The sequence below is a fragment of the Lissotriton vulgaris genome, chromosome 12 (assembly GCF_964263255.1).
Source record: "Lissotriton vulgaris chromosome 12, aLisVul1.2, whole genome shotgun sequence".
Lineage (NCBI taxonomy): Eukaryota > Metazoa > Chordata > Amphibia > Caudata > Salamandridae > Lissotriton > Lissotriton vulgaris.
Genome location: NC_141700.1, coordinates 158,207,514 through 158,234,394, shown reverse-complemented (window position 1 = coordinate 158,234,394; position 26,881 = coordinate 158,207,514). Strand labels below are relative to the sequence as shown.

General features: G+C 44.4%; 1 protein-coding gene across 1 annotated transcript in view; it reads left to right on the top strand.

Annotated features, from left to right (window-relative positions):
• HSF4 (heat shock transcription factor 4) overlaps positions 1 to 26,881 on the top strand; it is a 385,922-nt gene that overhangs the window by 94,766 nt on the left and 264,275 nt on the right. Inside the window, exons 2-3 of the mRNA XM_086947661.1 lie at positions 13,725 to 13,833; positions 25,725 to 25,852. Of these exons, the coding sequence (XP_086803787.1) occupies positions 13,725 to 13,833; positions 25,725 to 25,852 (237 nt within the window). The remainder of the gene's footprint in view (positions 1 to 13,724; positions 13,834 to 25,724; positions 25,853 to 26,881) is intronic.

Below are 26,881 nucleotides of genomic sequence, written 5' to 3'. Positions count from 1 at the left end.
GGTGGAATCAAGTTGTGGTCTAAAAACACAGTATACAATTTTTAAAAACGAGATTTGTGCAAATTATCAGGAGCTGACGGCGTCTCACTCACACCGCCTGCCGCGTCCACTGCACTCGCGCTGGTTCTGGTCCTCATGTAGTCTAGCGGTCCCCAGAGACTGCAGCGCTAACCCCGACATCCGCCGGAAGTGTAGAATGAGGTCTGAAGTTTCCCATGTCAAGCCCTCCGAGCAAGCGGCACAAGCCATATCGGACCGGGCTGTGGGAGATTAACAGGCAATGAGGTGGGATCAAGTTGTGGTCTAAATACACAGTATACAATTTTTAAAAACGAGATTTGTGCAAAATTATCAGGAGCTGACGGCGTCTCACTCACACCGCCTGCCGCGTCCCCCTACTGGCACCTATGCCACAGTTTGAAATCCAGGTCATAAGTCATCCTCATATTTGGTTTGTTCTTGACCAATACAGTAAACCAGACGGGTTTTACTAGGTCATTTCTTTTGTTATCAATCTCAAGCTGATATTTAAGAATAAAATTAATGCATTGTTAGCTAATGACAAGCTTGGTGTCAGAATCACTGTCATCTCAGGAAAGGACAAAATTTAGGTTAGCGGGCAAAAATATTTATATAGTAAATACCAAAAACGATTTATTTAGATATAGGTGACACTAAGGGGCACATTAGGATGGCGGGCGGACTTTGTCCGTCCACCATCCCAATGCAAAAAGGGACCGCCCGCCATAAGGGCGGTGGTCCCGTGGGGGACATTAGGATGCGCTCCCCACAGTGGCGGGCGCATCCAGCATTCCTGTCATTGTGGCGGGCGATGCAATCAGCACCGCCCGCCACAATGCCAGAAAGGCATGCTGTGCACTTCAATGCACAACGTGGCAGGCACCGTGCGGTGCCTGCCATGTTGTGCATGGAACTGCTGGGGTGTACCAAAGGTACCCCCTATGTGCACCCCCCAGAATCCCTGGGGGCCCGCTACGGCACATCTCTGCCCTCATAGTAATATGGATGGCGGTGTCTACCAGACACCGCCACCATATGAACTGCTTTTCCGCCCGGTAGGCAATCGGGTGGATTGCCTACCGGCGGAAAACCGGCCGACGGTATTCCCGTCTGCCGGAGTCCCCCCCGCCATGGTAATGTGGCAGGGGGGAAATTAGAGGCGGCCGGTGTTTTTTGGCGGGCGGATCGCCACCGCCATGCGATCCGCCCGTTATCATAATGGGCCTCTAACTTGTTTCCATGGCAATTATTTCATGAATTGTTTGAAAGTCTTTCATGATTTTAATGTATTGCCTTGTATGACTTAAAACCAGTATATATAAATGTTGTCTAAGACCTGAACGCCCAATAATGCAGTTCCCTTGCTCTAATTAGCATGCAAAGTCAGCCTGACCTTGAATGACAACTCTGCTTTCTGAGGTCCAGGAAAGTGAGATGTGTGTAACTCTTCACTTTCCCAACGTTCGCCTTCCAAGTGCATTCTAAGTCATACCTTATGGCTGATAATCTACCTTGAAGGTGTTATAGTGAAGTCGAAGAAAGTGGAATGGTAATGTGAAGATATTTGAAATACTTTATCATTTCTGAAAATGAATGCAGGTGATGTTCTTTGCATTTAGGTTTTATTTAATTTGCTTGTAAAATCTGCTGCTTTTTAGACATATTCTTTAGAAAATTGTGATGTAAAATTCTTTGTATATATCTATTTCTTTCAAAATGTTGTTGAGAGGTGGTTGGGAACTCCACAAACTCCCTGGCAGGTGCCTGCCTTGCATCAAGCCAAGATACATTAGAATGTTTTATGAGTGCCCCTTAAGAAATGGCTGTGAAACCTTTGAGGTTGACGTCCATTATTCATATAAATGTTGTGGAAAATTAACCATTTAGCCCTATGCCCCAATTTTCTAAAAGTAGGGTAGCTTCCGCCCCATGGATTCTCCCTTGGGGAGAGGGGCCAAGGCTGAGTCACTTGGCGTTTGCTAATTGGGCAGGAAATGTATGCCCATTTCTTTTATTTAACCAGCTACCAAAGGCATTAGCTGTCAGGGACACTTCATTTTAGATTGTTTTACTTACACTTTCTTTCATTTTGGCTTTTTCTACAAAATTACACGTACTTCGCGACCTTCACAGGTCTGCACCTTTTTTTTTTTTCTGTTCTCATTTGCCTTTTTTTCCCCCTTCTTCTAACTTAACCAACCCTGGGTTTCATGCCTCATATATACTGGACAAAAAGGGGGAAGGGTGGGGAGACAGCACAAAGTGAGGCCTCCCAAAGAGGCACCCTCATATTCCTTCTGGTAGACCTCGTCCTCTGTTTTACCGCCTACCAACCCCCAAGACCTCCTGCTTACACAGGAAGGACTAAAAACCAGCCGAAGCAGATGAAAGGCTTAATCATTGAACCGTTTTTTAATATTCCCGAACCATCAACCACACCAAGACAGAAAGAGAGTCCAGAATTCATATCTCTTGCTCATCTGATCTGCAGTATCCAGCTTAGCAATATATTTCATCAATTGGAGCCAGCCACGCTCCATTGGTGAAACAGGAGATTCCCATAATTTACATATCTCTCTACGAGCCAAAAGTATAGCATATAATACTAACTTTGCACCCTCCTTGGTAATATTACATTGCAGATCTAATCTTCCAAATATTATCAGTTCAACGCTTACCTTGATCTGCACTTTCAGGATATTAGACAAGCAATTACTCACGGCCTCCCAAAAGGATTGAATCTTCAAACAGCGTACAAACATGTGAATGTCATCTTCGTTTGGACTGCCACACTTAGGACACACCACCACTCCTCCTGACCCAAATTTCGACAGCCTTCGTGGTGACCAATAGGCCCAGTGCATGGTAAAGAAATGGTTCCTCCTAAGATACGCAGGTTTGACTATTTTATATAACATAGACATAGATACTTGCCATTGATCTTCCATCGCAGTCCCCAGCAAGCATCTTCCCCACAGAACTTCCAGTAACGTAAAAAGCACCGTCCTCCATCTCAAGCAGCAACCAATACCAAAGTGCGACTTCTTTTTTGAACACGGAACTAGACAGAAGCTTTTCCTCCAATTCATTTGAACCACCTCTTTCTTCACCCTTTGCCCTGTGCCAACTCTGGATCTGAAGATATTTAAGTCTTGAAAGGCTCAAACCCAACTCCTGTTCACACCAGGCCCAAGAAACTAAGGGGTCCATTAGGATCCGCCCGCCATCCCATCGGTAATCGGGACCGCCCGCCATAAGGGCGGGGGTCCCGCGGGGGGTATTAGGATGCGTCCGCCACTGTGGCAGGCGCATCCTGTATTTTTTTCATTGTGGCGGGCGGTGCTCTCAGCACCGCCCGCCACAATGCTAAAAATGCACTTTTACATTTGCATAAACAAAGCGGCAGGCACCGCGCGGTGCCTGCCGCTTTGTCTATGCGAATGCCGGGGGGTACCACAGGTACCCCCCGTGTGCACCCCCACCTCTCCTTCACTCTGGGGGCCCGCAGGGGGCCCCAAGAGTGAAGACTGCATGCCTTTCCATGGCAGCATCGCCGCCACGGAAAGGCATCTCCCTAAGCCCATTGCAATATGGCTGGCGGTGCCTAATAGACACCGCCACCATATTAATCCTTTTGCACCTCGGCCGCAAAGCGACCGGGGCGAAAAAGCGGCGGACGGTCTTTCCGTCCGCCGAGGTCCCCCTCGCCATACTAATATGGCGGGGGGGAATTCGAATGCGGAAGTCGGGTGGTTTGCCCCCGCCAGGCTGGCGGTAGCCAGCCTGGCGGGGGCAATCCGCCCGACATCGTAATGGGCCCCTAGGTGTCCATCTGGGAAGAGCTGCTTCCACCTTAAAATACCGCCTCTTTAAGTGGTCGAGCCAGAAGATCCTTAGACCACATTTGAGAGCCTGGCACATACCAAATCAGGGCTGATCAACTTAAGTACGGAATTTTTAAAGCTCTTCTAATTCTGTACCATGTTTCTGCCATCGATTTTAACACCTTTAATCTGACCTTCTTAAAATACTTCGGATCAGCAAATTTAAACATAAATCCCCTTTCTGCTCCTGCTTCTTCTCTCAGTATTTCTCTAAACATTCTACCTATCTATGTATTCACTGGGGAGTCTAATAGCATCCTTCTATTCTTCAAAAGAAATGCCCAAGAATAAAATAACAGGTCCGACAAAGCTAAGCCCCCCTTAATCAGCCTCCTTCTCAATTTTTCTCCAGGAAAGCTGTGGTCCTTTTGGCGCCCAAATAAATTAACTAATTTCGCTTTGCAATCTTATGAACCACTCTTTCCGAAATGTTAGGGGGATTGTTTCAAATAAAAAGGTTATCTTTGGCAAAAAAATAATCTTGACCAAGTTCACTCGACCATATAATGTGAGTCGGAGATGCATCCATCCTCGTAAACTCGCACTAATCTCCTTCTTAACTTTATCAAAATTCACCTTTGGAAGGTCTGTAACATTCTGTGTCACCCTAACACCCAAATACCTTATTTCTTTTTTACATTCCATCCGCTCTGTCTCCATATTCCAACACATAACTTCAGTTTTCTGCTCATTGATACTATATCCCGAAATCTTCCCAAAATCTTTCGTTATACCCAACAGGCACCCCATCAACTGTTGTAAATTTGTTGTGAGAATAAAAATGTCATCAGCATAGAGCCAAATCCTTTTATTCCAGCCATGAAGTTCAAAAGGCAATATACCTTGAGTGCTCCTAATTATTCTGGCCAAGGGTTCTATATATAAGTCAAACAAAAGTGGGGACAAAGAGCATCCCTGCCTAGTTCCCCGCTCAATCTGTACTGGTTGTGTCAATATTCCATTAATTAGCACTCTAGTATTTGAAGGCTTATATATAGCTTTTAATATTTTACAAAAATTCACAACCAAGTTAAGGTGTTTTACCAGTGTCTGCAGGTATAGACAATTTACGCGATCAAATGCCTTTGGCTGCATCTAGCGCTATTATTGCCAAGGGAAGATCAAAAGCCGTAGCCATATCTATAGATCCTATCAAAGAGTATGTCAACTCCTTCAGAGTTCTTCCTTTAATACAGCCCTTCTGATCCTCTTGAACTAATTTAGGCATTACTCCATTTAACCTAATTGCCACAACCTTCGCAAGAAGCGTATAATCGGCCTTTAAAAGAGAAATAGGCTGATTTGATTCTACATTTTTTAATGGCTTGCCAGGCTTTGGAATTAACCTTATATTAGCCTCTTTCCAAGACTCCGATAACTCAAAGTCAAACAAAAAAGCAGAATTAAAAACCCGTCTCAATTATAGGCATTAACTCACTAGCCAGTGCGTTATACACCTCTGTTGGTAGACCATCAAGCCCTGGAGCCTCCCTCTTCTTACCAGCCCTAATAGCCTCCTCCAGTTCCTCAATCGAAATCTCCGTATTCAATACCCCTATTTCTTCTTCTGATAGTGGCTCCATGTCATCTAACAAAGTCAGCACATCACTCTCCATAACAACCAGATCTTCCTTATATACCTTTCCAAAATACTCATAAAAGGCTAAGGCTATCCCACTACTATCACTTAAAACCACATCTTACCCATCACAAGTACTTTTTTTGATCAGGTTTCTAACCTGTTCACTTTTTACCTTCCAGGCTAGTAGTTCGCTAGAGTCTCAAAGATCTGCTTCTTGATTTCATTTTTCCTTCAGTTTAACTGTGTGGCTTGTGGCTCCTTCGTTAAATATTTGCCGTTATTGAGACATTCTTAAGCAAACTGCCCTGGGCAGGTTTTATATTTGTTCTTTTATTGATGCAAACATTTACTCCGTTAATGTCATGCCGATGAATTGACTTGAACAGAGCATAGATTTCATGTGGTAGTTATTGTGTCTTAAGAGTTCTTTATCATTTGAAGGTTCGTCAGTGTCAGAGGGGCCTGGATGAGGGCGTAGGTAAACTTTCATGACCAGACACACAGGAAGGCAGTAATGGAATGACTAACAATGAGCCCTTATTGTTTCCCATTATGCATGACAGCCGACTCCATCTGTGAGTGTGTGCCTAATTTGTGCCTGTGGTTGCTGGTGGTAGGCACAAGCACCCATTTTCGTGGACCAGGACTTATTTCTCATCATCAGACTTTGACCCAGAGCAAAAGAGGAAAAGGCCGAAAAGTGGGAAAAGGGAAGGAAGGGAAACACTGAAAAAAACTGCTACATTGGGAAAAAAAGCAGACGTAAATAAAGAGACAGGAGGAATAGGGTGGTGGTAGAACGAGACATTCAGTGGAATCAAGACTAGACAGCCTTGGAATTCAGCCACCTGACATTTGGTAGTGGCTCTAGGGGGTTTGAGAAAAAAATTGGCCCGTGACGGATTCTTTCACAAATTAAGCACTGCTCCATCCACAAGAGTTTCTATAGGAAGAGCTCCTCTCTAGTCTTGGAGATCCAAGACACCATCTGGTAATTCAACACCCTTTAATGGGGAATGAGAAGAATGCAACTCTGTTGCTCTGCCGGTACAGTCTGCGCTCCCGAAGTCTGCTTTTCAAGGAGATAGATGTTCGAGATGGTGAACAGGGGTTGGACTGGCATCATGCGTTTCCCCAGAAGCCTGGAAGGTTGAGGGACAATTTTGCAGTGGTGGTGGCCGGTTTTGTAGCTGTGCTGCTATACCAGCCCCCAGTAACAAAAGCAGCAGGGGGGGCTGGTCTGTCAAAATTGCCAGGGCTGGTCTGGGTTTCCAGTCTGGCCCTGTAGAGAACCTCCTTAATTCTCTTGGAAATGATGGAGCTCGCTGGTATTCGGGAGAGCGAACCTCGCAATGGGTAGGACATGTCCGACACTTGAGGAGAAGGCGGCTGGAGGACTGCGCTTCCAGCTTGCATCGGACAGATAATTTCAACAACTGTCATGATCATTGTAACAGTAGCTCATTCAGAGCCCTGCATGAAGACTGACGCAGATGCACAAAGTCATGAGACTGAATGGAAGTGGAAGCATGCTACTGTTTTCTTGAAGGAGGAGACGCTTGCACTTATCCAGGATTGAGTCTATTAACTGAATGCTCTGAGATTGGACAAGCGAGTCTCCTATTAAGAAATGGAGGACTACAGATTGTACTGAGATTGCAGGAAAAGGACAAGTCAGTAGTGAGCTTGCTTTCAAGAAGGGGTTCTTAGCAACTAGATGCTTGAACAGAAGAGCACATTGGCGAATGGAAGGTATGTGTACGGAGAGCTTGAGTCTCTATCACAAATCTGAGAATAGTGTCAGGCACTTTACAGAAAGTTGAGATGAAAGTATGCTTCCTAGAGCATGATAGGATATAATTCTTCTCTGTCAAATTTAAACTGGACCTAAGTGTTAACATAGTAAACATCTGGACGGAAAGCTCTCAACAATAAACCTGCCCTGATGCAACCTAAGAAAACTGGAATGTTGAGAGCTCCTTTGATGAAAAGGGAGTAAATCAGGCCCAATAAATAATTACTGGTATAGACTTTTTTTCAACATTCCAATGTTTGTCTATCTGTTGCTCCCTTTTAAATTTAGAATATTTTATTCTCAGTGATTGAAATGTTCCAATGCAATTTTAGCCCTCTGCCTTAGGCTATACCAGTTGTTAAAGAACCTTTCTCTTGGGCTCAAGGACTTTTAGAATAGGTTATATCCTTGCCAGTGGGTTATATATAGAATTACAGGTATGTGATTGGGAATAACAGGGATGTGCTCCACCGAGGGGTTCTGAGTGACAGCATACACACAATCGGAGTGAAGCTCTAGATATTTATAATGTTACTTAGGACCCGAAGGTGAAAAAATCCCTGTAATTCACATTATGCCCACCCATACTAATATGTTGTATATAGCCTCCACAAATCATCTGCCCCTACTTTTAACATACATCCATGGGAAAAGTAGTAATTGGGGAGCCATATGTAAAATGTAAAAAAAGTTTTTAAAAAAACAACACAAATTTGTCTCCTTGCCTCTCACCCCTATTACTCTTTAGATACCCTTCTCCCCCAAATTAAAAGAAAATACCTGGCCTGCTGCCACCCATCCATACAAAACTCCTGTCTCCTTCCCCTTTGTCCCATCCAAGCAGAAAACACTACCATCTGCAAACCCCCACCCCAAACTGAAAAATAATGACTTGTACCACTGCCAACCACACCCACCATCCTCTGCGCCATCCCATCTCCTCCAAGCCCAAAGCTGAGCTCCCTGAATCAGCACTGCATGGACAGCCGTCCTGTGAGTGCCGCTTGTCATCGCAGCTTCTTTTCTCATCTCTGTGCCGGTCTGCAGAGACCCACACAGATAAGGGACAAAGGGCATTCGACAATATTCTCGCCCCGTCCCCCTCGGGTCTGTGGCAGTAGTCCCGTGCTGAAGTGGGGGGCAGGCCGGGCTGATGGAGAGAAGTGGGGAGGGTTTGGGTACAAAAAAAACCCCCAAAAAACGTACTTTACCGCTGCCGTCTCCTGTGTATGGGCTCTTCCTGCTTCTGGCTCTGTGGCTGGGCACTGACTCCCAGCTGCCCTGCGGCCAATCCTGAAGCTGCTCTTGCATGAGAGTAGCTTCAGGATTGGCCTGAGCGTCTGAAACTTGTGCTCCTAGGCAGACTGGAAGCCTTTGCCAGCTCTCTCCAGCCCCAGCAACGCAGCTGAGACTGGGAGAGAGCTTCACTGCGCATGAGGGGTTTGGCGGGCCATGCCTGAAACTCCCTCACCAGCAGTGTCATCCCCAGTACCCGCCCTCAAGTCTCGTCAGAATCTTGGGGGTGGGTCCAGGGGATTAAAAGAAAACTATAAGAAAACGAGTTTAAAACACGTTTTATTATTGTTTTATGTACTGGTGGTGGCAGGGGGGGGCGGTGCTCCTTCGCCCTAATGGAGTGGCCGCCGCTGAGACCGTGAAAGGCAGGAGAAGGCGGGTAAGATTGCCATCCACCATCCCACCGTTGCACTTGTGTCGCTGGTGACCCGGGTGAGGTAACAGAATTAAAGGACAGCAATGGCTTCCCTTGGTTGACATCACAGCAGTGGTTAACCACAGTAGTTAACTTTGGATAACCACCGATGTGACGTCCCTGCTGTGAACAACCAACTGCTTTCCGACCACTCATTTATGATGGAGACTTCCTATGATACTAGCCACACACAACAACGCTGTGATATGTTGTGTACTAGTAAGCAGGAAGGTCGGTCGAGCAATGGCCAACATGTGGCCTCTAGGTGCTCCTGAACGTGACGCTATGACTGGATTTCCTAAACTGCACGTGACCTCAGAATCAGCAACAACACATTGTTGTTTAGTTATGCAACAAAGCAGTGGTCTTTTGTTGGCTTCTGCCTAAAGAGCCCCTGGTACAGAGGTGTGATCGAACACGTGGTGATCACATGCAGGGGTGAGGCTGTCAGTCGGCGTCGGGGGCTTAAGTGGAGAATATGAGGTCAAGAAGCGAGCCACCTTACATAGTTAAGGGGCTTGACTACTCATTCTTACATTAAGGACCCGCGGGCTTTTTCTACATATAGTTAACAGAGTGGGGGAGGGGGGCGGATGGGGAATCCCCGTCCAAAGTTCAACCAGGCATTATGTTCACAAAAAAATTAAATGCCTTTTTTTAAAGCATGTTGCTCGGGCTCTGATTATAAAAACCGAACACGAGGCAGGCAGTCTGACTCACTTGGAGTTTTTGCGAGCCTGCAAATCGTCGCCGTGACTCATTGTGAAAGTCCGGAACCTAATTCGTGGACTGCGCCCACGGCCCGGCCCTGGATGACTTTCATTTGCTTGAGCATGAGGTTGGATTTCAAGTACATCATCACGTCACCAGCGACGCTCGGTTGGCGCCATCTGGTGGGCACTGTATAGGCATCACTTTCAAGTTCCTAGTTAATTCCACGTGGTCTTTACCTTGATTATAAATAATAAGCCGCTTAAGCGCCTTAGGAAACTGCTGATTACGGTTATTAAAAATACACAAGATGTGAGAACAAGACAGAGCAATGGCTTAGAAATTAGATATGTATGTCGCAGGGGCAGGCGGGCAACTAGAGCCAAATTTCGGGGGGGGGGGGGGGGGGGGCTGAAAAAGATTTTGGGGGGCTAATTCTTCCAGCCGTAACCAGAGCGGCTGTAAAAAGGGATAAAAACACAACAAAAGCCTCATTTGCAAGTACAAGGTCTTTTAAAGACCTGTTAAGTACTCGGGTGCGGCTGCATTTATACGTCGCCAGCCCGTCTAAAGCCCGGTGAGCCCAATGGGTGTTGCGCGCCTGCGCAGGGGTATGTCCTTGACCCTTACTACGCCAACCTTTGTGCGGGTGCTCTCACAACACAACTCTAAGCGTTTTAGCGCTGCGCAGAGTAGTGCTATAACATTTTTCAGACTGAGGGGCTGCCATAAATGTTACATCACTGAAGTCAATAGCAATTGTAAAAAATAAAAAAATAAAAACTTAGGGTCACAGAAAGAAGAAGTGTAGCAAATGAGCCACGCCCATTCAGCAGGAGTCGTGTAGCTGGTGGTGCATTTTGCAGCACACTGTCGCAAATACATTATTAAAACATGGATGATAGCTCACTTTTGTTTACAGGCAGCAAATTTTCCATTGAAAGGCCCACTAAACTTGTACAGACATGCAGTTTTACTGATGAAACTAGACAGCGCACTAACGATAGATAAAGTGTGGGGTTTCAGTGAGTATTTATCATACGTGCATTATTGAGTAACGGGTCTTCATATGTTTGGAACATATTAAACCCTTTATTTCTATCACACTTCAGAATTTTCAAAAATAGTGCCTCATTGGGGCTCGCCTAACTGTGCTATTTCAATCCAGGTTTTTTCTTTGAATTTTGGGACTTGTAGTCCTGTTTTCTAATGGAATAAATAAGCATACTACTCCCAGAATTCAATGAAAAACCTGGACTGGAACAGCACATCCCGCATGGACATGGGGAACTTGGCAGGGCTGGATATATTCTGAAATATTGTAGAGTTCATTTACAGGTATTTAAATTTTGTTGTGTGTTAGAAAAAATTGTCATCCAGCCTTTCCTTTCTCATTCCCTGTTTACCGGGCAAGATTTAGTTCATAGTTCACTTTACATAATCCTACAAAATTGCAGTCAGAGAAAGAAAAGTAAGCACCAGTCTCCATATTAAAAGAAAAAGCAGCAGTTTATCAGAAAACATACCTGACATTTATGACATCACTGATGACATCTCAAATTACATCATTGATTACATCATGGATGACACCATCCAAGCTTCGTTTCCCCGCATATTGATCTATAAATTACTATGGCATTATATGCCTGACAGTCAGTACAACATAGCTCAGGAGAATATCAGCGATCATTACTGCCATCACAGATACAACTCCCTTAGGTGTAGAAAGCATGCATTATGTGTAACATTGACCCTATACCATACACTTTACAGGTAGCATCGTTCACATTAACAATCAACCTCAGATTTATAGAAACCCTCATTGAGTATGGCGATCAATCTGTATGCAACTGTTCACAGAAAGCCAAGTTCCTAAACATAGTGAATGTCATTTCCAAAACAAATGACCTACTACGGACAGCTGTATTCCAGGCGAGACTTAGTTCATAGTTCACTTTACTAAAACCTACAAAATTGCAGTCAGAGAAAGAAAAGTAAACACCAATCTCCATATTAAAAGAACAAGCCGCAGTCTTTCAGAAAACGTAGCCTGGCATTTGACCTGTCTTTGAACAGTATAGCAAATGTGACAAGATAAAAGCAAAATGTAAAGCCATATTTATTACTCACTCACATTATGAACTCCAGCTTAGTTATTTTGGGGGTGTTGCAGCACCTCCCTCACTCCTACTACCAGCGCCCCATGTCTTGAAATTGGTAAGTGAATTAACGCTTTGTTTTGTGTTGCGTTGCATCACGTGAATGATCGCGCAATATTTTGGTAAATGTGGGCATTGGTATTTCCAACTCCTGGTGACATTTACTACACAGAATCATCTCCAAGGAGGGCTAAGCCATTTGATTGACACCAATGAAAGTAATGGAGGCGAGCACTTCTTGGGAGGGTGATGCTGCGGTGCTGGACATTCCTTGGAGGCATTTGACCTGTTAAGAGGTAGACAATGCCTGGTTCCAGGGAGGGTGATCATTTTCAAATGAGAGAGAGGGTTAAAGAGTGTGTCCTCGCAGGACAGGGGAAGTGTTAGCAGTTTGGAAACTCTCTGTCCTCCTGACTTGTATAAACGCCAGCAGTGTCATTGTTTAGAGGTGCGCTTGCCAACGTGTGACCAAAACGAGGGGGGATTTTTTCATATTTAAAAACCTGCAGTTAGAATAATGATTACATCACTGGAAATGACATCAACTGACTTTAGGCCTAATGATGAAATCACAGCGTGTGACTTTGGGCCCAGATCAGAGGTAATGATAAGGTGACTTTTTGATCAGGACATTTTACTGAGAGTGAACACTTTTTAGCTTTCATCTCCAGGCAGGTTTTATTCCCTGGAGAGACCTCACGTTGATTCACATTCACTTACAAGTGCAAACACACTCACCACTCATAACACACATTCAGAAAGCTGCTTTGGGCCAGCCTGCTTCAGCTATTGACATGTTTGAGAGATTCACTTCAGGCACTGGCTCAGTGAGCTGTCCATCACACAGTGGTTCGTTTGTGTAGCATTAGTAAGAGTTAACCTTAGCTTTGTTCTTATAATACAGCCCTGACATTTGGATACTTTGTTTCCTGACTGATGCACAAGGGTATTAAACATACAAATATGAGGTCAGACCACTGTTTAGTGACTGAGGCTTATCTGAACCTTATCTTAATACTTAGTAACATGCCTCTCCGAAGTCACACAAAGGCACTAACTTGAGCACTTCAATGTTTGGAACACAGCAATTGACACATAACAGATGACAGCTACCACTAACAGCATCTTGTACAGTGTCATATAACATTTTCCAATATTAATGACAAATCATAGACATCAAGTGTGGTATGAAAGTAATTCTGCAAACTGTGAAATGTCCAGGAGTTTACACACCAATGCCAAATAACTGGGATACCACCCCTCACCATGCCCAATCACAACCTACCCGGCAAATGAACACACCACGAAGCAAGCAACCCGGTGGCAGAGGGAGAGAGCGTAACGGCCTGCAGCACACCACATCTAACCTCAAGCTAGCCACAAACCATTTAAGAGTCACTTTTGAACAGTTTAAAAGTGACAGAAGGTGCCATATGTGTGTCCATCATCTGTTATGTTCAGACTTTCTTGTGTTTACATTGTTTCCTATTTGAGAACCACAAAAGTAAAGGTACAGGTGGATGGGAAAATGCTGCACTCCTTGTGCCATGGATGAAGTGTAAAGTTCCCTTTCCCAGTATAGTGCTAGGGAGGCACGTCCTGTGTGTCCTGCTCATAGACCAAGGTCTGAGCTCTTTAGGATGTGGTGGGAGCAGCAAGAGTTGTGTTCATGAGACTAAGCTGCTTCTTGACCAGAGTGAGTGATCGGGGGTGAAACAGTTGTCGCGACAGCATCCACTCACCTCCATTTCTCAATCTCCCCCAGTATGAGTAAATTATCTGCACAACCCCAAATGAGTTGAACCTTACTTTTCTCTGTGATTTCAGGATTTTAAAGTCCTTTTCTCTTCCCTTGTTTCAGAATGGAACCAGCTTTCATGTGTTTGACCAGGGCCGGTTTGCTAAGGAGGTGCTGCCCAAGTACTTCAAACATAACAACATGGCAAGTTTTGTCCGGCAGCTCAACATGTGTAAGTACCTGAACCGTGCACAGTAACACAAGTGGCCATATTTATGAATTTTGAGTGCAACGCGAGGCAGAGCCATATCTACTAAGGTATGGGGCCCCAGTTCTCATCCCTAGCACTGGCGCACAAACAGGCTGTATCTTCTGATGTGCCGATAGCTTGCATAAGTGCTAAGTGCCCCATGTCATGTGTGACTCCCTCAGCCAATCTGACTTTTGAGCAAACAGCACTTGACCTGCTGTGATCACTAAGCATATGCTTTCAATTTTAAATGGGAATCGACAAGTCCCAAAGTGCGCTGTGTTGTGGGCTAAATCGTCACCAGTGGTTGGAAGTGCCACGCAAGACACTGGGGCTATAAATTGGGCATAGTCATCCTGAAAACCCTAATACCTAACCTACTAGGTTGCCAGATGACACGTCCAGTTCAGGCCAAGGCTTTTGTTTTTCAAAGTGTTGTTTCTGTGTGTGTGTCAGTGCAATTCGGTGAACTGAAATGAACCAACACTATAATATCCAGAATGCATCAGGTTGTTAATAGAAAGCCTGGGACTGGAAAATGAGCTTCTTGGTTAAAGAGTGCCCCAATTCCGTGCCTGGTGGCTTAGTGGACTAATACTTCCACTGTAGGGGGCTGTGTTCGACCTCATGGTCACAGGTTCAAATCCCAGTGGGTCCACTCACCCTTTCATTGTTCTGAGGTTGATAAAATGAGTGCCATTAAACTGAATAACAATAAACATCTATTAGTCAGTGCCAAGATACACCTGGGTGAATGTGCGCATTACAAATACATGTTTTATGTTAAATAGAATAATCAGGTACCCAAATTGAGGGGTATATTGCCATCTGAGCCTACAAAATAGTGTGACTGTCTCTAGCAAATTATAACTTATGAAACCTGATAGTTGTAATCATATAGATAAAGTTACCAGACAACCAAGGCAGCTTTTGTCGTCGGTTTGCTATTAACAACCTTAAGTTTTCTGGGAGTTGTAGTCTCAGTCCAGTTCAGATGCTCCAGTTGAGCTAACACATCCGAAAACAATGACGTATAAAGGAGAATTTCAAGAATAAGCACAGCATCTTTGATGACATCGATTCTCCTGCTAACCTTTACCTATTTATATAAGCTCACCAAATGGCCGTTTTTGTGGCACATCTGATAGAGCGCGCAGGTCGCCCGACTCGGTTTTACCATACTCACCTGGGCCCATAAACAACATATGATGAGTTTTAATCAGGTAACCTGTGTACTTTCCTCTAATCAGTGATTTATATAAATATATTTTTAGGACCTATACCACTGATTTACCAATCCTAGTCACCTGTACCTAAAAGTCCTAAAGGATTAGGGAGTTAGCAAGAAAATAGGTAGAAAAATAACATTTGCACTCATATAATAACCACAAACTCTGGAACAGTTTAAACTCTTCATCTAAAATTCTTTAAAAAGTCATAATCTAAACATTTGTAACCAGAAAACTTTCGATCAGGAAAATAACGATTAGAATGAGATTATGCAAAGATTTTATAAGGCAGTCTTTACGCATTTGACATTAGGGTGGGAAGAGAGAAGGAAACAGTACAATGACATACCCACATAGAATATTTACCTAGAATGGTGTGAAGAACTAACCCTGGCCACGGGTCAGTTAGAAGATAGAAACCCAAAGTGCAAGTGCCAGCGAGACAACATGTGCCGACCAGAAATCAGGACAGGTGCAGCCAAATTTGGATCAGGACAGGACCACCACAGGCTAAGACCGGCACCCACAGTTAAAGTTGCTACACCAGCCCTACAACCCTCTCTGCAGCTAACAGCCTAACCCCGATTGGGTTATCAAATCTTCCTTCAGAGTGCTCCGCCAGCACCCTTGCTCCCGAATCCCGACTGGGTTATCGAATCTTCTGACAGAGTGCTTCGCCAGCACCTCTGCTCTCGATCACCTATTGAGTGCGTTGGGTCAGTGATAGGTCAGCTATTCGGACAAGTCAGACAAATTAGCTAACTAAGCCTACTCTAGTTATACTATTTCCAGGGTAGTGTACCACCCCCCATTGTTGCAAGTGTAAGGATCCCCAATTTTGATTGGACGAAAGACTTGGAGAGATCACCACACCACACTAAAATGAAACTTTTACTTCTGAATATTCTATTAACGGTCCCGCCCATCAAATTTAATTCTACCATGTATCTTTATTCCACCCAACAATGGATGTTCTTTATAGAAATACAATGTTACCAATATTTTCTTCCGCTTGGGGTCAGCAGGTTAGATTCCCAGGCGCATATTCGTGTGTGCTGTAAGCTTGGCATTGCTTCAATGTCAAATGACTTCAGCTCCTTCTGGAGTTTGACATGCGCAGTGTGGGTTTTCAAGATGGAGTAATAACACCTCCCAGGCCCAAGATTATCGTTACATGAAAAAATTGAAAATAAACAGTTTTAGAACACAGAATAAATGAATGTACTGTATACCACTTATCTTTACTCTATTCCCATTACTTTATTTTAACTATTGCATTCGAAATTAGGCAGAACAAACAGTTTAGCAACGTTATTGACACAGAGCAGCCATCTTAATTCTAGAACGCAGAAGCAAAAGTTTCCCACCAAAGCATAGAGTACGTCATGTCACGTGAGTGTGACATACGCATACGCAGAAGAAAATTCCCCGTAGCAGCGGCCATTTTAGTGCAAGCGGATTACTGTTAGTAGAAACACATAAGCAAGCTTCTTCTAGATACACAATATGTCGTGAAATGCAATAATAATAAGACCAGGGCTTAATTTGTGCCGGTGCTTTCCGGTGCTTAGCACCGGCACTTATATGACAGGGCCGGGTCTACAGTCTGCATCTGCTGCACTGCGCGCACGTCAAATTTTTCAATACTTTAAAGTTACACACTACTGACTAGTGTCTGTGACCCTGTCAGACTCGTGCCACAGCGTGTTTTTTTGCATCGCAATCGCCTCTCCGAGGAGTGATTGAGTCGTCACAGAGTCACACGCACACTGTGACTATGCATATTTAAACTGTGTTGAAAATTAGATTGAATCTTGATGGCGGCGCCGCATCGCACTGCGCACCGCGGAGCCGCCTTATTAGCCACTTACTTTTTTACTGCTGGGGGGGGGGGGGGGGGGGGGGGGGGGGCGCAGGCCGGAGGAGGACACTGGTTTGGGCTGGATTTTGGTGGATGAGGTAGGGGCTGTGCGTCAATGTGCGCAGTGTTTTCTACACTCATTGCCACGCCCCAGCATAACCACTGCAGCGGCGTGCAACAGGCAGCTCGCTCACCATGATCTGCAGTCAGTCAATGCATTCAAGTCGGACCCCCAGACCCCCACTCCCCCCCTGGCCCCCGCCGCCCGGACCAACAGTCGTGGCGCGGTTGAGATTGGTATCGATCAGCCATACTGTGGAGAGTCCGTGTCTGGTTGCCAATTAAGTAGCAGAAACAGCGCGCGTCCCGTCCAGGCCCCAAGTAAGTTCCTAACGACCACCTTAGCTAAAAAAAACAATGCAAATATCATCCTCACAATCATGTGATTTTTCAGTAGGGTAGGCGGGGGCAGTGGGGGCACCGGCCGCAGTACAGACCTGCCGCCTGCGGGGGGGGGTGAGGGGGGGGGTTAAGAAGGCTCACTTAAGTCAATAGTTAGTTAGATAAACCTCACCTTTGTACAAACAGTTGAACCAGCAACGTTTGCACAACTGCAATTCAACATTTTGTGTATTGACTCACTGGTGCAAATCTTGCATTTTTAATGGTGGCACATGTAAATGTCGTTTTTGCACCAGTCGGTCAGTACAGATGCTGGTTTAAACTAGAAAAGATGTGGCAAGCAATGACACGATTAGTGGAGATGGTAAAATGTGTAAGATGAAAAACTTGAGATGTTTCCATTTGTAAGCTTCTTTTGAGGCGCTACAGGCTCGTGACGGCTCCTATATTAATAGTTGTCAAGCACCAGAGGAAACGGTTTACTCTTTGGGGTGAAATACATTTATTTCAAACTTTTCAGAAAACGAATGATTGGAATCACGTTATTGGCAGACGTAAATCACAATTACTCCACAAATCGTGAGTAAATTTATGTGGCTGTGGGCTCCAGCACCAGAGCGTTGGCGGGGGTGACGCACGACGACCCGTTGTTGGGGTCCCAGCCCATTACATTGGTAGGCAGTTCATTACCACAGCGGGATGGCGCTGTGATGCTGTTTAGTGAGTTGGTAGTGCCAACCGCATTATAATGACCCCCTCCTCACACCCACCTACTCGGAATCTGCAGCCCCCACATCCCCACTCTGAGTCTGTATCCAGGAGCACGAGCCGTGACTGAACACAAGTCCAATACACACTGCTGCCTCTCCCGTTTGTCACCACATCCGGGCCTCTAGTCACATGTAACCACATCACCCTCACTAGGAGGGGGGGGGAGCTCAATCCCCAGTGACCACGTTCAGAGCCTAGGATCTGAGTAAATGATTGTCCCAGGAGGGGTCTATAACAGCATGGGGGAAAAGGTCAGAAACCCACCCTGAAGAATGAGTAATTTAATGCATTCATGTGTTTAGTGGAATTGATGGTGTATTTAGAAGGTATTTACTGACCTACGGCGGGCTGACCTTAGCCATGGACTACTGCACGTGCACAGATAGGCTAGGGTGCCCATTCATGGTTTCACCCGCACATATAAGAACTTCACACAAAAACTCCTACACATAGGTAAGTGGGTTACTACTGCTTTTAACACAGAGAACCTTTTGTTACTTGCAGTTCACAAATGTAATCCTTGTAATATAGCACAGTGAGCTGTAACGTGACTCCTACATGCACCTTGTAACCCTCACTATCTTAAGTAACACATCCTGTATAGTGATTTACACACATATGATTTATTGTCATGGTACAATCTGTACGTGTGATGTAAGGCGCCCTGACACCCTGCATTGGGATAAGTAGCACTATAAAACAACTCAAACAACATAGTTATATTTAAACTGTTATTTGTGTGAATACTGGGACAGACAAACACATCTGATACTCTTTCAGTGCATACATATCTCTTATTTACAGGGGTTGGACAAAGTTAAAAGCATGCCCCTTTAGTACCTGGGAGGCGATAACAAGCTGTGTGCCTTTGTTTGCCCTTCATTGCATTTGCATCTGGGTGTGAGGCCCCAGAAAGCTCACAGGTAGGGCACTCTAAGTAAAGGGGGCCTGATGGCCCCTTAAATTTAGCCTTTTTTTTTGGGCCAACTGTAAAGTAAAATAACAGAGCCCCCTTGCTGTCTGCTCGGAAAGAAAGGAGAAAATCTGCAGGCACTGCTGAATGTGCCCTGAAGGCACCTCCAAGAGTGACCCACTCTGTCTGTGTCTGTAGGCGTCCTGTCGTCTGTGACAGCACAGGCATCACCTATAGATCAGAAGTGACTTCAACAGCATCAGTCTTGTATGGCTATTCTCTCAGAGCAGGTACCCCTGACCCACTGGTCCTCTGACAGTGGGTGGCCTCTATCTCCTAAATCATACTCTTTATCTGGACTACCATACTCTCAGTGTGGAAGCAGTACCCCAAGAAATCTGTGGTTTTGGGCCACCCTGGGCTTTAGTTAATTTAACTGTGCTTTAAATGTCCTTTTGGTAGGGTTTAATCTTTTTCAAAATGTTCATTGCACAGGGAAACCTACTCTCAAAACCTTACTATGAGGAAGGCTCCCTTGCTGAAATTCAGATCGATTGGGTATTACAACTGACTTTTAGCAGTGCCAGTTGAGGATGTGGGTGGAGCTAATAGAGTGGGTTGAGCCAGTGGCGGAATGGGTGGAGCCAAAAAAGTAGGTGTGGCCTCCAAAAACATTTGAGCACCTGCACTTCATATTTTACAAATTAAGCACTGAATAAGACAGACATGTTAGTTAGTACATTATGAGTTATTAGAGAGGGTTGAATACAAGCAAGTCGCTTTACATGCGCAACCTTGCTCCATCACATCAATGGGAAACAATTAATCTAACCCATTCATTTGCCATATTGTTATGTGGCCAGTGCATGGGACACAAGTTCTTAAGGTTAGATTCTAGAGAGACAGCTACTTTTTCTGGGATCCACCATTAGCGCAGTATCCCGTGCCATCATGTGTGGGGATACCACCAGCGCTAGTCACTACAGCTAAATGTTCAGCGGTGCTACTTGATGAAGTGGATTCACTAAATATGCTGCTCAGGGTTGTGATTAGCTCATATTTTTACTGGGGATGTGTGAAATTCACCCAATTTGCTTTCAAAGAATTATGCAAATTTTCAGGAGAGTTACGCATAATTACTTGAAATGCAAACCCATCATTCAGCGGTATATTTTTAGAGCAAAATGCTTCCTTTGATGCGAGGATGCATTTCGAGCAAAATAATAGAGCAAAAAACAAAATTGCTGCAGGTAACAACTGCTCACGTTCTGTTTTTGTCCGTCTTGACCCAGGACTATGATTTTTCTGCGCATGGTAATGTAACAAGGCGATGTGCGCTAATGGCGAAATTATGCAAACTGTGCTGTGGTAATTTAAATTTCGGCCACAGGAAACTTTTTACATGCTTCTGTTCTTGAGACTAAGCCTTCAGTTTTCTCCTTAGAGACAAACATGGCCCTATTGTGGCTGGGCGTATCCTCTCACGAATTGAATATTGAAATAGCCTTTATTTGGGGCAACCAGCATATCTTCTTAGAACCCTTCAGTGCCTGTAAAGATGACGGATACAACAAAAGTAGTCTTGAAGTAAGGAGTGTATTGATATGCAACTCCACCCAATGCACGGAACCCATCCTGAGTATTATCGCTGCCGGAATCCGACCAGAGATCAAATAACACCGGATTAGCAAAGATGGCGATTGAAGGAAGGTTTGAAGAGAAGCGGCGTGAATTTGTAAAACGAGGTAATCGTCGTTGTGGGTGAGTGGGTGGAGTGACTCCCGCTCGTCGCCAAATGTAAAGATGGCACCCTGATAGTCCAAAAGTAGTCTTGAAGTAAGGATTTTTTTGATATGTAACTCCACTCAACGCACGGAGCATCCCCTCAGGTAGGAGCACGAACGGCAACTGCCTAACAACGTTTGAACCACCACCGAGTGAACACTCAATGCTTGAGCCACAATTCAAATGAATACAAAGTACAAATACATTCTTTAAGCGTCGCGCGGTACTCACGCTATGTTACTTACCAATTCAGTGCCCTCAAGCGTCACAGTCAGGATAATGCAGAACGTTTCTTTTTGTTTGCAGTTTTATAAAGCGCGAACTCTACCCGAAGGTATTGGAGTGCTTTACGTGAGCACCTGTTGCGTTACAGAGGGAGATTAAGTGATTTGCCCAGGCAGAATCACAGGATGTTGACCCCACGCCACGACTCCAACTTGGTTCTCAGGTTCCAAAGTCGACTGCTTTGACCATTATGACACATCCACATCTTTAAAAGTTCAGTCATGTGTCCGAGGCTCAGAGGTAGCTGAATAGGTTGGCTGTGGAGGAGAAGGTGCCTTTGTGTTCAGAAAAGCTGCACAGTTATGTATCCCACTATTAGGAGCGAGCAAACTGGAGGCCGTTCCGTCAGATAACTCATTCCAATGTTTTTTTGCAATGCGCCACTCAAGTTGAGGGAGGTATAAATGCATCTTGTTTTCTGCTGATCTCTAAAATATTCCTTTTCTGTTAGGGTGTTTTTCTAGTGGTTTTTAGTCACCTAATCTTACATTTGCTGTAAAAATTCGACATGTGTAAAGTGTGAACCTATCACCCCTAAGGGTATCAAGGCGCTGGGGGCCGTCGGAGAGATTAAGTGAGCTATTGCCCAGAGTCACATAAAGCTGAGCCACCGCCGGGGATCAAACCGTGAGCCCCGCGTTCCAGAGTCTGTCACTCTGGCTTTTGCGCCACACCTTTCCTGTATACCTTGGTTTCATTTGCTGTAATAATCCCGCATTTGAAAAGTGCAAACTTATCACCCCTAAGGGTATCCAGGCGCTGGGGGCCGTCGGGGAGATTAAGTGAGCTATTGCCCAGCAGGCCCGGCTCCAGGAATTTTTATTTGGGTGGGCCAAGGGTGCTTTCGGATGGGCCACTACCGGCCCAATTTGTTGCTTCTGGAGGTAGTCTACAAGCCATACGGAGGCGAGGTCAGGGTACGCCTTAGCGTGCGTATACCACCCAGCCTGCATTACATTGGTCCTGACGAAAACCTCATATTTGCACGTAGGTTCAAACATGTACACCTCTTTTTTGAAACGCGACACAACTTCTTTTGACATCAACAGCCCACCTAATCAGGCAAAGGTGTCCCAAATTATTTTAGTCATTGTCCAAGACGCTCCAGAATAAATTCTACGAGTGGGTAGTATTGGACAATTTTAATATACACTTTTATATTACTTCTTCTGCACATATAAAAACCAAAAAAAACAGCTCCACTGTAGTCAGGTGTCGAAGCACACCTGGATGGCACTCGGCTGTCCAGGTGAGACCCCGATGATGAAGCATGTCACCAACTAGGTTGGTGAGTGAGGGGTCTTCTAAGGACAAAGGCTGTCCTACTTTGGGTTGCAATAAACGCACCTCGATATCTATTTGAATAAGGGTTTATTGTACAGTCATTAAAATTTCAACAGATAAGAGAAACCCACTCAGAAATTGTTGTAGAAAGGACGAAAATGTGAACAGGGAGAAAGGCAAAACGAGGTACTTGGCACACAATTATCAGTGATGTCATGAACAATTTACCAAGTTTTGCCAGACAGGAAGAATATTGAATTCAAGCTGGACAATAATATAATAATCCACATTTGTAAATTCGAAACCCGTAAGGGTCTTTAGGCGTTGGGGCCGTCGGGATGATTAAGCAAGCTATTGCCCAGAGGCACATGGTGCTGGGCTAATCTGCTGCCGGTGCCAGGGGTCGAACCGTGATCCCCAGATACCTGAGTCAGTCACCCTAGCCGCGGCACCACACAAACGTCTTCAAATGGCAGTGAGTAGGTTGGTAGGGAGAATGATCACATGTTGTTATAGAATTTTTAGAGAATGCATTGGCGATGGAGAGAGGTTACCACTGGAATAAAGTAGCAGACAATGGAATCCAGTTTGTTTCAGAGGATGTGGTGTGACTATCGAGATGATGGTGTCAAACAGGGAAATTGCCCTTTAACTTCCGAAGACCAAAGGCAAGGTGAACAGAATGAAAAGAATAGTCAAGGAAACAAAACAGTTATCAATAATGTCAACATTGCTGTGAAACGAGTATCGCAGTCAGCAGCGGTGGCTTATAGACCTGGGTTGGCACCTTATAAATTGTTGAGGGGACGGTGTCAATTGACTATTGTGTGTTAGATAGGATTACTTTACATGAGTAAGACAAAGGAAAAAGAGACCAGTGGAAGGAGTTACACAAGAAGGTGGATAAATCAAAAGCAAGGAAAAAGTATGTCAATGTAAAGAGAGGGACAGGATCTCAGGGATGGGGTCATTTGTTGGCCAGGGATTAAGTGCCATGTGTGTGAGTCACATAAGGGGTATGCTGTGGGGCAGAGCCACAGGACATTAGTGGGGGACAGAGGGAGAGAAGGCTTGGATCTAATTTCATTGGCTCTGGTGCTACCTGTCTAGTTTGAGTCACAGTGGGCCAACAACTCCTACCAAAGCAGGAGATGCTGGTGGCACAGAAGATTCAAGGAGTCTGAAAGAGATCAACACTGTTGTCATACTGAAATGCCCCTACTCCTCTTTTCTTTTTGTGATGTGGCTTCAGCCTGTGGTGCATGTTCTACCTTGGTGATTGACCTACGTAAATTGTTAACAGCGTGTGTGAGAGAAGGGAAATATTAATCTAAAAGACAAAAGCTTCTAAAAGTTGCACCATAATTAGAGAATCTTCTCTTCCTGTACATCCTTACTGTCCTTACAATGTGATGGTGTACTCCAGCTGCTGTAGTCCATTTCAATACAGTCTCAAACAATTGAGAAATACAACTCTAAATGAATTATTAACACTATATTAAGTCTGTGCAATGGTTGTGAACACCCTGTACTCAAATACCTCTTCTTCGGCCCACCTTCTCCAGGATGAAATGGATAGAAAAAGTGGAAGCAGATGACCAAGTAGTGACCCTGCAAATAAGCTGCAGGGTAGCACCCTGTTCCACTGCCCTAAAATGCCACTAGGAACCTTTCTGCCAGACACAAAGTATGCTTTTATAACTGAGGATCTAATTCAATGATTTAGATTAGATTTGGAAGGATGGCACATTTTTGGCCCGGGTTCAAATCAACAAAGAGAATATTTGTTTAGTGACAGTGCACCACCCAGTTCAAGTACCAGGAGACTGCCCTGCAAACAAGGAGAAGAACTACTTTCTCATAAAGGCGTGGTATTATGGTCCACTTACCGTTAGTAAAGCTTTTGTGTACATAGTCTGAACGTTATGATTTCTTGTGTATGCATTCCTAGTGAATTATTTTTAACAATTCTTCAATACAGCTGTCATTTTACAAATAAAGCATGCTTGTGATCACTAAAAAACATTAAGCATTGACAAAAGCGTCTGAATTTAATATGAAAACAGATGACAAACACAGGCATACAGAAATTATGCCTCAATGCGATAACACATTAAAGCCAAATCTATTGAATTTGTGAATGTATGGTAGTGGTGGTGGTAATGATGGTGGTGATAGTGGTGGCAGTGTTGTGGCATAGGTGATGCTGGTGGTATATGTAGAGGTGGTTTTGGTGGTGATGGTAATTGTGGTAGGGTTATTGGTAATGGTAGTGGTATTAGTCGTGGTATTGGTGGCTGTATTAGTAGTGTTGTGGTAGGAATGGTTTTGGTGATATGGTCCTGGTAGCAGTTGTTGTTTTGTTTATGTGTTGGTGGTATTGGCGGTGGTACGTGGTAGGGTATTTATATAGGTGGTGAGTTATTAGTGGAAGTATTGATAGTTGGCATTATTTGGGGTTTTGCTGGTAATGTTGTGGTACTAGTGGATTGATGGCATTGTTATTTTTGTGGTGGTATTGGTACTGGTGGTGTGTTGCATTGATGTTGATGGTAGTGGTACTGCTGGTGATGGTACTGGAAAATTGCTCTATATCTTCCCAAGACATATGGTTTGGTTTGGTAATGATGTGGTGGTGATATTGATAGTAGTGGTGTCGGTATTGTACTGATGGTTGTTATGAAGTTTCTATATTATCATATGTACACACACCCCTTACTTGCTTTTTATTTATCACATCTAGAGGCTTTGACCCCAAGATGACCGTCCAATGTGATCAACAAATAGCAACGAGGAGGCCCTTTAATGGTCAGATTCACACTCAGTAATGAGAATGACATTAAGAATGCCTGCTGCATTAAACAATTATTTTCTGTACACTATGTATGTATGAATAAAGCATTGAATGTGCCAAAATGTGTGATGGTTGAGTGTAACTACTGGATGTACAAAAGTTCCTATTGCATTGCAATTACACATACTCAGTAGTAGATGCAATGATACACCAACTAGCCCCTTGCATGATGGGGAAAGAGAAATACTCCTCTGGGTCGATCTAAGATCTGCTTGTGAATATAGCAAGCCAATGGCTTCTAGAGGCTGATCCAAATACGCCAATGGTTGAAGTGATCTGACCACCAGCCCATTCTATGTATGCTGTAAGTAGGAGGTCTGTAGAAAGCAAGCTAAGAACTAAAAAGAGCTGAGGTGACATAAATTCTGGAACTATATCCATTGTGAAAACTTCAGCATAAAACAACAGCAGATTAAAGGAGCATGCATGTTTATGTTTGTATTACTCTGTCCTCATTAATGAATCTCTCTCTCTGCTCTATGTCCCTAGATGGCTTCCGAAAAGTGGTCAATATCGAGCAGGGCGGTCTGGTTAAACCCGAGCGCGATGACACGGAATTCCAGCACCTCTACTTCCTGCAGGGCCATGAGCATCTCCTGGAGCATATCAAGCGGAAGGTGGGACACGGCCGCTCTCTTACTCCTGCTCTCAGACTCGTAGAGCACCTAGCAGTGTAGATCAACCTCCCAGTGGCACCAGGGGTGTCGCTTCGGAGGGAGGGTGAGGGGTTACACCCCCCCTTATAAATGTATTTTTTGAAAAATAGTTGGGTACATATGCTTTCAGTCTGGTATTGTGAGATGGCAGACGGATTTCACCAAGGACTTTTACATACACTCGGACAAAAAGGCACACACACTCTTCCCTCTTTGTTTTGAAAGTCCTCAGAATATTGGGTATTTTTGCTAAAATATTGTGTTTTCTCTCTTGGTACCCCTACCAATCCGCATTCCTCTCTCTTTCCACTGCCCCTTAAGCCCCTCTCATGCTCCCTGCTTGTCCTATAATTTATTTAAACATTATATGCCAGCTTGATTGTCATAAAATCTGACGCCCCCCAATCCCATTGACCATGCTACGACCCTGATTGTCATTAGACAGCTATGCAGCTGTGTACCCGAGGACCACAGCCAGCCTCGTGGTCAGAGAACAGCTGCCTGGTAGTGTGTGGCTCGTTGACAGGTAGAAAAGTCAAACCCAAGCACGTTTTTAGAATGACCACTGACCATGCAAAAATTCCCCCTTGTAGTATGTGTATTTTGGTCTCATGTGTATTCATTGTGGATATCCTGGAAACCTGACAGCTATTTATCATTAGGGGTCCCACCTACAAGTCATACATCGATTGGGGTCTATTTAATTGAATTATAAGTGCACGTTCGTAGAGAGAAATCTTATTAACTGCAGAGATGTAACCCGTTCTCTCTCAGTTTTAAATCTTTAATGATCAATTAGCAGTCCTGGCAGTGACTTCAACGGGCAGTGAGATTTTTCTTAAATGAGGCGCTATAAAAATTTAATGAAAGTTTTATTTGTTTTTCGTTGTACGAAAGAAGGATACGTCTAGTTAAAATTGTAAAACACCCAAACTTATTTGAAACGGCAATTCTAAAGTTGTTCTTTTTGTTTTTCGATGTGATACTTTT